This window comes from Arvicola amphibius, chromosome 15 (genome assembly GCF_903992535.2).
Source record: "Arvicola amphibius chromosome 15, mArvAmp1.2, whole genome shotgun sequence".
NCBI lineage: Eukaryota > Metazoa > Chordata > Mammalia > Rodentia > Cricetidae > Arvicola > Arvicola amphibius.
In genome coordinates this window covers 33,060,351-33,075,865 of record NC_052061.1, presented here as the reverse complement: position 1 = coordinate 33,075,865, position 15,515 = coordinate 33,060,351, and the positions used below count along the sequence as shown (strand labels likewise).

General features: G+C 48.3%; 1 protein-coding gene across 1 annotated transcript in view; it reads right to left on the bottom strand.

Annotated features, from left to right (window-relative positions):
- Positions 1-6,565: 6,565 nt before the first annotated feature.
- The window catches only part of Gfod2 (glucose-fructose oxidoreductase domain containing 2), a 40,649-nt gene continuing 31,699 nt past the window's right edge, over positions 6,566-15,515 (bottom strand). The window contains exon 3 of the mRNA XM_038312736.1: positions 6,566-8,087. Coding sequence (XP_038168664.1) covers positions 7,189-8,087 — 899 coding nt within the window. The 3' untranslated portion in view covers positions 6,566-7,188. The remainder of the gene's footprint in view (positions 8,088-15,515) is intronic.

The following is a 15,515-nucleotide window of genomic DNA, read 5'->3' as shown; positions in this document are numbered from 1 at the left end:
CAGGACAGACCAAATGACAGATACCACCAAAGCCCAACTTGGTGAACCAATTAATTTTATTGGGGTTACTTACAGGAATATGGGTGAGGGGTTTACTATGGGAACAGAAATGCCTCAAAGGCAGCTGCATCACCAAAGTCCACCCCAGCATGGGTGACAGCTCACAGGAGCTGGGAACTTGGAGCATGTTGCATAGCCTGGAGGCGGTTCAACAGGTTAGAGTGTCCCTTCCAGGTGCTTCAGGCACTTGGTGGGTTTCTGCTTTTTCTAGGTCTCTGGTCTGTCTAGTCTCGAAGTCCTCTAAGAGGCACCGTAGCTCCTTCCCTATGAGAGAGACTCGCAGCCTTTATTGCTTACTCTGACAGGGAGGAGTTTAGTGAATCTGGTCAGTTTCAGGAACTTCCTGGAGCTATTTTGAGTTGTTTACATTCCTCTTTAAGGAGCCTCCTTCAGGATGGAGTGTTTCCATATCAGAGGAAAGTGTTACACACAGAGGTAGGTAGGCATGGTGCCCAGGCTTTGGACTCTGCCCTGGTGTTTGTTTGCCTGGGGGTCAGACCTACTGATGTTAGGCAGTGAGGGAGAGGAATTTGGGACCAAGGGAAGAAGAGTGTTAGGAACCAGTGTTCGAGCCTATTGCATGTCTCTTGGAGGGCCTACATTTGTTCTTACTTCAAGGGGATCAAATCTGGGATATCCCTCTGAGGTGGCAAAGTTCATTTGTCTGTCCCAAGACTGGCATTTTAGAAAGTTTACTACTAACCAGGTGTGGTGGTGCATATCTGTGGCTGGGGACCTGGGTTTAGGCCTTGCTCTTCACTTGAATTTGGGAGGTAGAGGCAGGCAGATTAAGTGTTAAAGGCCAGCCTCGTTTGCATAGTGAATTCAAGGCCAGGGTATACTACAGGAGACCCTATCTTTAAAAAAAAAAAAAGAAAGAAGGGGAGGTGTGGGAGGGAGACACACACGTTTAATCCCAGCATTCAGGAGGCAGAGGCAGGCAGATCTCTGTCAGTTCAAGGTCAGCCTGGTCTACAAAGCAAGTTCTAGTACAGCCAGGGCTACACAGAGAAACCTTCTCTCAAAAACAGTAAAGGAAAAAAGAGGAGCCAAACTTGGTGATGCACACCTTTAACCCCAGGACTCAGGAGGTAGCGGCGAGGGAATTTTTGAGTTTGAGGTCAGCCTGGTCTACAGAGTAGTTCCAGGAGCCAGGGCTACACAGAAAGACCCTATCTCCAAAAACCAAAACGAGAAAAAAAAAAAAAAAAAAAAAAAAACAGGGGAGGGGAACTGGAGAGATGGCTCTTGGTAAAAGCACTTACTGCTTTTGCAGGAGACCAGGTTCAGTTCCCAGCACCCACACAGCACCTTACTCCTGTCCCAGGATCTGACACCTCTTCTGGCCTCTGCCTGTACCAGGCACACACTGTAGTGTACAGACATCATGCAGGCAAAACACTCATATGCATTAAATACTTTTTAAAAATGCTCCCATTCATTGTCACAGAGCAAGCAGACGACACTTTGCCCACTAACTGTCCCTGGTGATGGGTGTGGGGACAGCAAAGGCCCTGTCGCTGGATGACTGCTGCCTCTGGTCCCAAGGACAGCTCTCTGGGAAGGGCAGATGAGTGAGCGATGCTGGGGAGACAATACCGCGGGTCGCCGGTCTTCCTGCACTTCAGATACGGGGCTTCCACATTAAATGCTTTTCTTCCTGTATCAAGCTAAGATCTAGTGTCACTTCTGACTCTTCTACAAGTGAAATCTATCTAAATTGAGAGGTCGGAACATGGGCCTGGGTCTCAGAAGTCTTCAGGTAGGTGGCTCAAAAGTGCCCCCTGCCTGTGGTCTCTGGTATTACGGATACATGTAATCCTGCTGCACATAGCCTGCATCCTTGATGATGTCACTGTCCCTACTGCGTCTTGCTCTGCTTACCTCAGCTGCTTTGAAACTTATTGGCTGTGTGTATGCTCCATGTGCCTGACCAACCAGACCTTGTATTGCTTTCATTCTGCACATGGGGCTTTCTCTGCCTAAGATGCCTTTGTTCCTTCATGCTTCTACCTGGCTAGTGCATACATACCACACACACCACATATATACCACACACATGCATAAACATACATATATACCACACACATCACATACACACATACATACATACCACACACGCCACATTTATACCACACATATCACACACATACATACCACATACATCATGCATACATGCACACCACACACATGCATAAACATACATATATACCACAATATCACATACATACACATACATACCACACACATCACATACATACACACATACATACCACACACGCCACATATATACCACACATATCACACACATACATACCACATACATCATGCATACATGCACACCACACACATGCATAAGCATACATATATACCACACATATCACATACATACACACATGCATACCACACACATCACATACATACACACATACATACATACCACACACCACATACATAGATGCATACCACACACACCGTATACATACATACATACTACACACATCCTCTTTCACCGAGTCAGGAAGCACCAGTGTTGCCCTGAATTTGTGGCATTTTTATACCGTGAATTGTATATCTTCATTAGACTGTGCACCCCTAGATCACACATCATTGGGTCACACCTACCTAGGGACTCTCATCAAAGGCCTCAAGGAGGTCAAAGTCAAGGAGGTTACAGAGATGACAGGTATGAAAAGGAACAGCTAAAGCCATCTCAAGTCCACAATCTCACGCAGGGCCTCTAGAATAAGGGCCCAGCGTGGTCACTGGATGTGGATGAGGAGGGCAGGTGCAGGTGACAACAGATGGGAAGGGTCCAGTCTCCTTGCACCGTTCTCGGCTGCTCCCTCCGTTGGAAAGCTACCTAGATGCTTTCTGGCCCACAGCAAGGTCACTGGCAAGCCATCTCCCCGTCTGCCTACAGTAATGACTCAGTATCAGGTGATACTGTCCACAGGGGCCACACAGACTCTTGCCCACAGAGATGAGATGGTCACTGATGATTCTGTTTCAGAGCTAGGTAACTGAGTGTGACGTCACTATGACTGAGGAAGTGATGTGTGCAGAGATGTGGCTTTACAGAAAACCTTGGGGTCTGTCCGGGCCTGCTGGGAGTTCTACACCATCTGTGACATGACCCAAGCATATGAAGTATTTGCTCTTTGTCTGCAGAGCAGGAAGCGCAGAGATGGTGTACGGAGAAGAAAGTTCGTGTTTTCTGAGGCCTAGACCGGCAGGCTTGTCTCAGCAGGCTGCATGCTGGAAGTCAACGCAATGAACTGTTATGTTCTCATGCTCATGTAGGAACATAGATGGGGAGGAGACGGGGACAAGTGATCCAAGACAGCTGTTCCTGGAGGAAAGCCTTTCAGGCCTGGGATAACTCGGGGACAAAGCTGTCCCGGTGTGGGAGATGACAACAGGAAGGCTGTTCCGTGTGGTGGAAGCCGAGGACATGGCTAGCAGGGACACAGGCTGGACAGGTATGAGTGATGAGCGGAAACAAACAGGAGGAGTTACGCTCTGCAGTGGCCTAAAGACTACATGTGAGAGAGGTACATGGTAGGCGGGAGCTGAGCCCTGCTGGGGCCTAGACTGAGGATATTCTCGAAAGGCGTGTCGTCTCTTGGACTTTTACTTACTCTTTATGCCAAGAACTGTATCTTGGCTGCCTTGAGAAATAGTTCCAAAAGAGCTGCCTTGTTCTGCTGCTTCTGTAAACCTGCCTGTTTGTTTTGTTTTCTTTTGGCTTTGGTGCTTGTCCTGGAACTAGCTCTTGTAGACCAGGCTGGCCTTGAACTCACAGAGATCCCCCTGCTTCTGCCTCCTGAGTGCTGGGATTAAAGGTGCGCGCCATCACTGCCTGGCTGTTTTTATTTTTTCAAGACAGGGTTTCTCTGTGTAGCCCTAGCTGTCCTGGAACTCGATCTGTAGACTAGGCGAGCCTCAAACTCAGAGATCCAACTGCTTCTGCCTCTCAAGTGCTGGGATTAAATATGCTGGTTTTTAAAAATTAGAAGTCTAATCATAAAAACTAAAATGTAAAGCCCACCGATCAGGGTCTGGCCACTCTGAGGATTAGCTTGAGTTATCATCAGCTGATACAATAAAGTGGAGTTCTCCATCTCTCCAAGTGCAGACTGGTGGTGTCTGGGGGTGGGGGTGGGGGTCCTGCTCCTCACACAGCCTGACATTGTGGAGAAACTGTTCATGAAGCAATGGACAAGAACTAGTAAAGATGGCTGGGGAGGCAGGAAGCAGGGGTCATGTCTCGGTAAGCACAAAGCATAGAGTTTTATTGAAGATTGATGCCTTAACAGATATTCTGGAAGTTCTCATCTGGTTGGAGTATCAAAGGGGAGAGCTAAGGCAGAAGGAACTTTTATTTGAAAATATAGTCCTGGGAGATGCTGCTGCCTCCTTCCAGGAGGGGGCGCTGCAGGACAGGCCTGGAACTAATTAGGCTCAGCCACCCCTGGCCTCTCACCCACAAGTATCCGGGCCTTAAGGCTCAACTCGTCCCTTTCCCAGCAACTGCAAATTCTTGTGCCAGAGGGATGGAGAGATGTCAGGGGGCTGGATCTAGGCTCTGAGAGGTGCTCTCAAAGTAGTCCTGCCTCATGACCACATGCCACCTGCTCAGTGCTGGGAGTCTCTCTTCAAAGTTCTCTGATCTGAGCACTGCTCTGGGCCAGCAAAAAGGCTCTCTCACAAATACATCTTTGGACTTCTTGGCCATTCTCAAACTTTGGCAAGAACCTGGCATCTTTTTGTCTTGTTTTGATTTTTTTCAAGACAGGGTTTTTCTGTGTAACATTTCTGGCTGTCCTGGAACTTGCTTTGTAGACCAGGCTGGCCTCAAACTCACAGAGATGCTGGGATTAAAGGTGTGCACCATTGCCTGAATGGGACCTTGGCACCTTAGTAAGACACACAGGGACAGCTGGAGCTGAGCGGAATGTTCTAGAGACAGGTACTGTACAGTGCCTTCCAGTTCAGGCCAGGCTGAATCCTGCTGCAGAGGGGTCAAGCCTAGGCCTCTGGGAGAAGTGCAGGAATAAGGTGATTTTTTTAAATTTATTTTATTATGTAAACAATAATCTGTTTGTGTATATGTCTGCAGGCCAGAAGAGGGCACCAGACCCCATTACAGATGGTTGTGAGCCACCATGTGGTTGCTGGGAATTGAACTCAGGACCTTTGGAAGAGCAGGCAATGCTCTTAACCACTGAGCCATCTCTCCAGCCCAGGAATAAGGTGATTTAAGGTCAGAAGCTGGAGTCCTTATCAAGTAACTGCTTCTTTGTGCCTTCTACTATAAATGGATTTTATTTTGAGAAAGGTTCTTGCTCTGTAGCCCTGGCTGACCTGGAATTCTTATGTAGACCAGGCTGGCCTTGAATTTGCAGCGAGCCTCCTGCTTCTGTGTCCCAAATGCTAGGATTACAGATGTACAGCACTGTGCCCAGCCCTAGTGAACATATTAACAGTGCCTTTCTGAATGGCTTAGAGAGTGAATGAAATAACCTGCAAGAAGTGGTTTACTCTGGGGGACCAATGGCACTCCAGCCTTCTTCTTCCTCCTAAGGACAGTGAAATCGGGACACTGCAGGGAGCAGGCCTGATAATTCCTACAAGCGATGCCAAGAGGAAGAGGAAGGCCTCCCCAGGGCTTTTTGGCAAGGAGCCCAGGATTTGAAGGAAGAAGACTGGAGAAGGAACAGAGTTCACAGAGGCTTCGCAATCCAGCAGATTGGCAAAGAAGACAATGGGGGCAGATTTGTACTTCAAGACCCCACCCAGCTCAGGCCTGTCCCTATCTGCAACAGCTAGTTAATAAACATGGCTGGTGACTAGCCAGCTGACTCAGGCAGTGCTAGTTAAACCTGCTCCAAAGGGTGGCATAGGCCCCTTCCTCCTTAAGCTCCTCCCTGAGGACTCTCCTGGAGCCACACCATGGCTTCAGGAACAGAAGCCTGGGGCTGGAGATGACCCAGCAGCTAAAACTGCTTACTGCCTTCACAGAGGACCCAGGTTCAGTTCCCAGCATCCATATCAGCTGACTCGCTATTTCCTGCTCCAGGAAATATGATGCCATCTGCTGGACTCTTTGGGCACCTGCACACATGTGTACATACACAAACCGACCAACAGACCAACAGACCGACAGACACACACACACACACACACACACACACCACACACACAAATAACAAATCTAAAAAACAACAAAAAGAAAAGGAACCTTTCATGACTTCCCGTCTAGGGCCCAGGCTCTCCTCCCATCTTCCTGAAACGGCAGGCCTGGCAGAAGCCTGACAGGAAGCCTCACGCCCTGTCTAAGGAGATTGGGAGAACTTCTGGGACTCGGCCATAAGCTGAGCCATTAGCTCAGAGCTGCGGTGTAGTCCATGAGAAAAGGGGAGAACAACCAATCTACAACAACAAACAAGCTTTCCATTATTAAGGAAACCCAACCCCAAACAAACGACCACACACCATGATGTCACATTTTTTTCTGACTGATTTACTGACATTTCTCAGATGTTGTACAGTTCTCCTTTGTCTCCGCTCTGCCAAGTCAGGGCCTCCTCCCCATGTATAATACAGAAATCTCCTTTTCTGTGGGAAGAGCCTGCCTGGGGGCTGGAAGGGTCTCATCACATGGGAGGGTGGGTGAAGATCTCTAAGGGATGACCTGTTGCCCTTACCAGTCCTGAGACACCCCAGTCTAAGACGGGCACGGCTTCCTGCCATTTCCCCTTAGGTCTCAACCAGGCTAGTTCCTTTTATTGGGCTCTCTCATCCTGTCAGTCCTCAAGTCAGGCTCAACAGCCCACACATGGATCCTTTACTGCCCCTGCTCTCCAGTAGAACCAAAGGGCCAGGTCCCAGCCCTGCCCTGCATAAGCGGCTAGCCTGAGATACGGCAGCAGGAGCACGGGCCGCCTTGCAAGTCTGAGGAGTCAATAATGGACGAATGGGCTTTTTCCTGGGCCACCTTCAACCAGCTTCTAGCCCTGGCCCAAGCTGATTTATTCAACAAAAGACACTGTCTCTGTTATAGCCAATCCCAGCTCCCAGTCCCTCCCTGGGCCCTCTGCCCCGTGGGGGGAAGGGTGTGCAGGCTCACAGGTTGTTCCGCTGAAGTGCTTCACACAGGTTCTGGTTGGCATCTGGCTCCTCGGTCAGCATCTCCACAGTCTCCCACTCCCCAGATCGGCTTGACCTTTTAATGGCATCTACCACGCTCTGCATATATAGTCCATCCTCAAATGAGGCAGCCATAGAGACTGGGGTGCGGTCCCAGGTACGGCGATCCCCCTGGCCCTGGAAGGACTGGCGTAAGGCCTGCACCATATAGACCATACCTTTCAAGTAGAGCAGTGGGACATCCTGGAGACCCTGCTCCGGGAGCCCCGCACCCACAGTCAGCGAGTCTCTCACCAGCAGTTCCTCCTGTGCGGCCGAGTTCTTCTGCCCATAGAGGTCAGCTCCCCGGGCAACAAGACGTCCTGCTGAGCCCACAACCATGACTTCATGTACAAAGGCACCTGGCATGTTGAAGTTGAGCGTCACTGTGCTGCACACCCCCCCACCCATGAGCATCTGGAAGAAACAGAAGTCATCACTGGTGACGTGCCGGATGCCGCGGATGGTGGCGTTCTGCCGCACAAAGGTCTTGAGGAGGCCATGCACCTTCTCAGCTTTCTGGCCTGTCAGGTGGGTCAACAGGTCCACGATGTAGGTGCCCATAGTGTGCAAGCCCCCGCCACCCATGAGCTCATCGCATATCCAGCCATAGCTGGGGCTGAGCAGGCTCCCAGAGTAGATGCGGGCGTCGCAGATCATCACCGCACCCACGTAGTGCTCCGCGATCAGCTGCTTCATGCGCACGAAAGCAGGCAAGAAGCGCAGCACGTTGCCCACCAGGCTCATCAGCTGCGGGTAGTAGCGAGACGCTGTCACCATCCGGAAGGCGTCCACTGACGTCGCTGCTTTCTCACACACCACATTCTTCCCGATGCCTGTGAATAAAAGACAACGGGAAATCCTCAAACTTTCACAAGATTTGCCTTGTAGGGGGCTGGAGAGATGGCTCAGCGGTTAAGAGCACTGCCTACTGTTCCAGAGGTCCTGAGTTCAATTCCCAGAAAGCACATGGTGGCTCACAACCATCTGTAATGAGATCTGGAGATCTGGTGTCCTCTTCTGGCCTGCAGAACACTGTATACACAATGAACAAATAAATCTTTTAAAAAAAAATTTGCCTTGTAGGGGGAAAAAAATCTTTTTTTTTTTTTGAGGTGGGAAACACAAGTTTTTCCATATAGCTTTGACTGTCCTGAAATTTGTTCTGTAGACCAGACTGGCCTCCAACTCAAAGATCTGCCTGCCTCTGCCTCCCAGGTGCTGGGAGCAACGGCGTGCACTAGCACAACACAATTTTATTTCTCAAGTCTGACAAGGTGGGATGGAGACAGCAGGAGCTGGAGTTCATGAGAGTCAGTCTACACACACACACACACACACACACACACACCCCTCTAGATGACTCAGGAATGCCCTACAGAAGCAGGTGATCGGGAAGGAGGCACTGGAAAGGTCTCAGGGCCTGGGTTCTTTCACTGGAGTGGTGGTGGGAACTGAGGATGGTCAGGACCACGGGAGGCTTCACAGGGGAGTTAATGGGGTTAAGGGAACAGGGGCATAGGGCACACAGAGAGGGGGTGACATATGCCAAGACTTTAAGGCAGAGAAAGGCCAAGAGTTAGACTTGCTAGCACCCTGGCTGCATGTAAGGAATAGAACCAGACAGATTACATGCTATTTAAAGCGAATGTAGAAGGACAACAGGCACCGCTCACTCCCGAGATATCCAAGGTTTCCTGAGTGAAAAATCACTGTAGGCACCTCATATGTACCATTTTCAAAAATATTTTGTCTGTGTGGTGTATGAAAGTGTGTATGTTTGTATGCATGCGTGTATCTGTGCAGCTGGTCATACAATGCATGCATACGGAGGACAGATCTAAAACCAGGTGTCCACTTCTACCACTTTCCAGGTTTTTTTATACACAGTCTCTCTACATAGGTAGCTACAGCTGGCCTTGAACTCACTTCGCAGACCAGGTTGGCCTTGAACTCACAACAAACCATCCCACTCCCCCCCCCCCCCAGCCCCTGCTTCTACCCTGGGATTAAAGTGCTGGGATTAAAGGCGTGTGCCACCACGCACCATGCCAAGCTATCTGACTTGCAAACGTCCTGTGGACTTGGTCTTCAAGCTGCATCCAGAATCTAACCAGTTCTGTCACTGTCCCCATTCAGGTTATCACTGTTTTGTTTTGCTTGGGTTGTAACAACAGTCATTTCTTGGTAAATAAGCGACCAGAATGTCAGGAGTTCAAGGCCAGAAGGCCAGTCTTGGCTGCACAGCTGGTGTGAGGCCACATCTCAAACAACCACTCCCCCACTCCCAAAGTCACTTAATTGCTCTCTGCCTCTACTCTGCAACCCTTCCGTTTTCTCACAGCATGGTGGTCATAATTCTGTTCAAGCTTGTTACAGTATGACATTCTCCAAAGGTGCATGTGTTAAAGGGTTGATCCCCAATACCTGGTGCTACTGGGAACAGAACCCTTTGGCCAGAACTGGGGCCGCTGGAGGCCGTGTCTTTGAATGCGGTGCTGAGTTCCCCTGTTCTTTCTCTTTGCTTCGCTGCTGCTGTGAAGCAATCAGAGGTTCAAACAGGAAGATTATGAGCTTGAGGCCAGCCAAGGCTACACAGCGAGAGCCTGTCTCTCACACACACAGGGCAGCCTTATTCTACCACATGCTCTTTGCCTTACTCTTCCGGATCACATGGATCCAGAGGCGATGAAGCTACTCCAAGGTCAAAAGGCTAAAACTGCCAGCAAAGCAAACCTTTTCTTTTAAACTCAGAGATTCTCCTGCCGCTGCCTCCAAGTGTTGGGATTAGCAAGTGACATTCGCCTGGCTAGCCTGTCCTTTTAAATTGTGGGTCTCAAATATTTTGTTCCCGAAATGGAAATCTAATGTACCATAAAACTTAGGATGGATCAGAATATTAGCTCCCAGAAAAGCCTTCCAATGGATTCACCTCTCATTCAGAATAAAAGTCAAAGTCCAACCACCAGGCATGACAGCATGTGTCTATAATTCCAGCACTTGGGAGGCGGGGAATTGCAGGCTTGCCTGGACTATACCAAAAGACTTTGTCCCAGAAAGAATTAGTGTAGTGTGAATTTTAATTGGTCTTAATAATAAAAACCTGGAGTCAGATATTAGGGGGTGAAAGCTGAAAGTCAGAGGAGCAGAGTGGCCAGCCACTAATTCTTACTGATATGGAATCCTCAGACCAAATGGGGAATCCTGTCTCTACAGGTCCTCAGACTGAATCTCCAGGCTGAATGTGGTGAGCTCCTGTCTCACAGACTACTCTAGCCAGGACTTGAGACAAACCCTGCACTTTTCCATTACACAGAGACTGGATAAGAAATGATACAGCTACCTCTCCCAGGACTTGACAATTAATCCAAATTTTTCTTTTCAGGATCCCCTAAAGATAGCTATTATGCTTATTGTATATAGTTTTTCTTATATTAGTTATAACCTTCTATAAACTTTAGACAAAAAGGAGGAAATGTGTTGATATTTTGTTTGTGATCTAATAAAGCATGCCTGATGATCAGAGTGTGATGCTAGCCACTAGTTAGCCATAGAGGCCAGGCAGTGGTGGCTCACACCTTTAATTCCAGTATTCGGGAGTCACAGGCCTTTAATTCCAACACTAGGGAGGTGGAGACAGGAAGGGATATGGCTGGGTGGAGAGAGGAATATAAGGTTGGAGGAGACAGGCGCTCACTGTATTCAGTCTGGGGATTCAGTCTGAGGACCTGTAGAGACAGTACACACCATTCCATCTGGGAATTTCGTAGAGATAAGAACTAGTGGCTGGCTAGTCTGCTTCAGGCAAGCTTTATTTGTTAGATCACAAACAAAATCTCACCACAGATTAGGGCCGGGGAGATGGCTCAGTGGGGACTCGGGAGAAGCCCTATGCAAGCCTGAGGACCTGAGTTCAATCCCCAGATTCTACAGTAGAAAAAACTAACTCCAGAAAGTCGTCCGCTGAGCCCCCACCATGTATTCTGTGGCACATGTACATGTACATTCACACATACACACATCCTACATACACATGCACGATGACATATATGACAATTTTTGTTTGTTTGTTTTTGAGACAGGGTTTTTGTGTAAGAGTCTTACCTGTCCTAGAACTCACTTTATAGACCAGGCTGGCCTTGAACTCACAGAGATCACCTGTCTCTGCCTCCTGAGTGCTGGGATCAAAAGCATGTGCCACCATGCCTGACTGATAATAAATTTTTAAAGTAAAAACTTGCCTGGCATATATGTTCAATTTCAGCCTGGAAATTTAGAAAGATCCAGTCTCAAAATAAAAAGGAAAAGAGCACTAAGGATGAGCCCAGCTCTTGCCTCGCATGCACGAGGCCCTAGGGTCAACCCCAGGCACTGAAAAAAACATAAAAATTCTATTAGTGGTCCACTGATACAACCTTCAAGTCTGACCAGAGACCCTTCCAAAACCTCCTTCAGCTCTTTCTCCCTGCCGTGGTCCCTCCTCTGCTCAGCCTGCACTGGCTGCTGGGTGGAAAAGGAGCTGCTGTGCTCGAGAGCCTGGTGGTTAGGGAGAGGCAGCGGTCACTAGCACCAAGGAAGCTAACAGGCAGACCTGGACACCATCACAGTAAGGGAAGTCTTGAGAGGGACTACACTCTGCAGACCAGACTGGCCTCGAACTCACTGCCTAGCTGTATTCCTGGTTTTTATGGAAGACCTCTGGGCACACAAGGGCCATCTGCACTGACCTGGCTCCACAGCTGCTGCCTGGTTGGAGGGGCGGCTTCCACCTTGATGCCCGTCTCCAGTCCTCACTGTACCTCCCTCTACGTGTGCACACCTGCAAGAGCTCTCGTGCTCATTCCCTCGGTCCCTGGCACGCCTGCTGAGTGTTTTCTGATGAGACCAAGGTGAGATGCAAACAACTTCAGGTGGTCACTGCAGGGCACAGCCTGTCCTGCTGCATGGATCCACCCCTCCCACGGGCCCAGCTGGGAAACTCCTCTAGTTGTCCTTCAGCACGAACACTGGCTACCATCGACCATAAATCTTGCAGAAAAAATGAAAGAAAGGAAGTATGAAAAAATGACTGATGTCTCCCATGATAGATGGGCCACAGCCAGCCAAATAGCAAGGAAGTGTCAACTATTAGTGGCAAACTTAGACACTTCATAAAAAATGACCTGCTGTTTGTCTGCCTCTCAGAGTTCTGGCTTATCACTATGAAATGTATGAAATGAGTCAATCCACCTTACAGGGAAGACGTCTGGAGTAACTGAGGTAACCCAGGTAAGGCGTCTGGCTCAGCACAATCATCAGCGATTCGCTTTTTACCAAATCGCTGGAAAGGCTGAATACAGCAGAATGGCTTCTTGAGACTCAGACTTGAAGATTCACACAAATGCTACAATTTCTAGGCAAATCGTTTCTGTGTTTAATATGTTGAAAATGTCTTCTTCTTCTTGAGGAAGGGGGGGAGTTAAGATAAGGTCTTACTCTGTAAGCCAGCTACCTGCAAACTTACTATATTATAATATTATATTAGTACTGTTCAATAGGCCTCTCACAGAAATGGGAGAGGAGCTCTTTAGGAGCTCAGGCCCTCACAAAGGCCACAGCAGAGAAGATGTTTTTGGCAATCCTGCCAGCTCTCTACTTCCTACACCAATCCCAGCCACCCTGACCCTCAAGATGTCCACAAAACATTTATCATCAACACATATGCAGGTCTTGGGCTGCGCTCTCCGGATGATGAAACTTAGTGCTCTACAGAGGAGCACATGCACAACAGCGCCCCACGGCGTCCCTGTGTCACTGCAACTTAGGATGTCTTCCACTTCCTGCCCGTCTCCAAACAACAGGTGCGGCAGGATGACACGAGCTAGCTCACTGTCACACATCAGGGCAGGGGACACAACGGCCCAGCTGCTGTAACTACTGCTTCTGGAGGGTACCCACATTCGCGATTTCTGGATGAGGGGCAGGAGAATCACAATACTAGAAGTAATTGCCATTTTGGCTGTTAAACACAGGTGGCTGACCAGTGAAGGATAACTAGGTTCTCAGCACAAAACCCCACAGAGAGCTGCAGTTCTGACCACTTGAACATGTGCTACAGACAGTTGTGAGCTGCCAAGTGTGTGCAGGGAACTGAATCCGGGTCCTCTGGAAGGGCAACTGTTGCTCTTAACTGCTGAGACGTCTCTTCAGCTTCCCCACCACCCCCTGCCCAACCCACTTGCTTTTTTTAACTAAAAAGGTTTTATGGAGCTGGAGAAATGACTTCGTGGTTAAGAGCACTTGCTTCTCTTGCAGAGAACCTGGGTACAGTTCGTTCCCAGCACCTACCTGGTGGCTCCCAACCATCTCTAACTCCAGTTCCAGGGGATTTAACTCCTCTTCTGACCTCCTCAGACACCAGGCATGCATGTGGTTCTCATACATATATGCAGACAAACATACATACCCATAAAAGTAAACTTTTAGAAATAGTTTACTTTTATTTTATATTCATGGGTGTGTTGTTGTTTTGTTTTTAGAGGCTAGGTTTCTCTGTGTAGCTTTGGAGCTTGTCCTGGAAGTTGCTCTGTAGACCTAGATCTTCCTCCACTGCTCCTCACCTTATGCTTTGAGTCAGGACCTCTCTGTCAAACACAAAGCTCACTGATGTCTAGCTAGCTAGAACTCACAGAGATCCGCCTACTTCTGCCTCCTGAGTGCTGGGATTAAAGGTGTGCTCCACCACCGCCCGGCTGTTCATTGGTGTGAGGGTGTAAGCAGTCTTGGGACTTGAGTTATAGACAGCTGTGAACTGCCATGTAGGTGCTGGGAATTGAACCTGGGTCCTATGGAAGAGCAACCAGTATTCTCAACCACTGAGCCATCTCTCTAGCCCTTTTGTGTGTGTGTGTGTGTAAGACAAAGTTTCTCTATGTAGTCCAGGCTGTCATGGAACTCACTATGTAGACCAGGTTGGCCACAGAGATCTGCCAGTCTCTGACTTCTGGACGCTGGAATTAAAGGTGGGTGCCACCATACCTGGCCCAGGTACTAGAAATATGAGTTTGCAAACCAGCAGAGCAGGCTCCCTCTCTTGCCTACAGCCCATTTCCATTCTTTCCTGGCCACCAGCAATATGGACCACATGGACAGGAACTGTAAATGTCGTATTTACCCAGTATGCCAAGTCTTGGGTCAAGCACTGGGGGAACACAGTATCAGTCAAGGATTTAACTTGAAAAGTTACACTTTAGGGGTTCATATGAGCATACGGTAAAGATGTACACTGAATAGCAGGTATCTATTACACTGAATAGCAGGTATCCAGTAAGGAACTGGAGTTGTTTTTATTTTTAAAGATTTAGTTATTTATTATGTATACAGTGTTCTGCCTGCATGTCTGACTGCAGACCAGAATAGGGCACAAGATCTCATTTCAGATGATTGTGAGCCACCATGTGGTTGCTGGGAATTGAACTCTGGACCTCTGGAAGAGCAGCCAGTGCTCTTAACCACTGACTCGTCTCTCCAGCCCAGAACTGCAGTTCTTGAGATTAAATTATCTGGGTCACTGTGCTTAGAGAGTGATCTGATCTTTTGTTATTATAATAGCTCATGAGAAAAGAATTAATAAACTTAATGTGTTATAAAATATATATAGACATACATGTGTAGAAAGAAGCGGGGGGGGGGGGGGGGGCTGCGTCCCGCCACCTGGCCGCCGGCTAGCTTTACACCCAAAATAATTACACGGAAACTGTATTCTTTTAAAACACTGCCTGGCCCATAGTTTTAGCCTCTTATTGGCTAATTTTCACATCTTTCTTTAACCCATATTTAGTAATCTGTGTAGCACCACGAGGTGTGGCTTACCAGGAGAGATCTTAACCTGCATCCATCTTGGAGAGGAGAAGCATGGAGACTCACTATGGCGACTGCCTGAAGCGTCTCCCCCTCTTTCCCAGAATTCTGTTCTGTCTACCTAATTTTCTGTTCTCTTAAAGGGCCAAGGCAGTTTTCTTTATTAATTAACCAATGAAAGTAACATAGACAGATAACTCTCCTCCATCATACATGTATATATCTAATCTTAATTAGTTTTGTAAACTTTATTCCTGAGCAACAAAAACTCTTTTAAACAACACAAACACACCAAAAGTAACCAGACCCAAGGTCTACATATCTCAGTGAATTTCTGTATAATTATAATGGGCATTCTGAAGCTGTGGAGCTTCACATTGGGTTTTACACTTTCAGTATGAAATATGTTTTTGTGCGCTTATCCA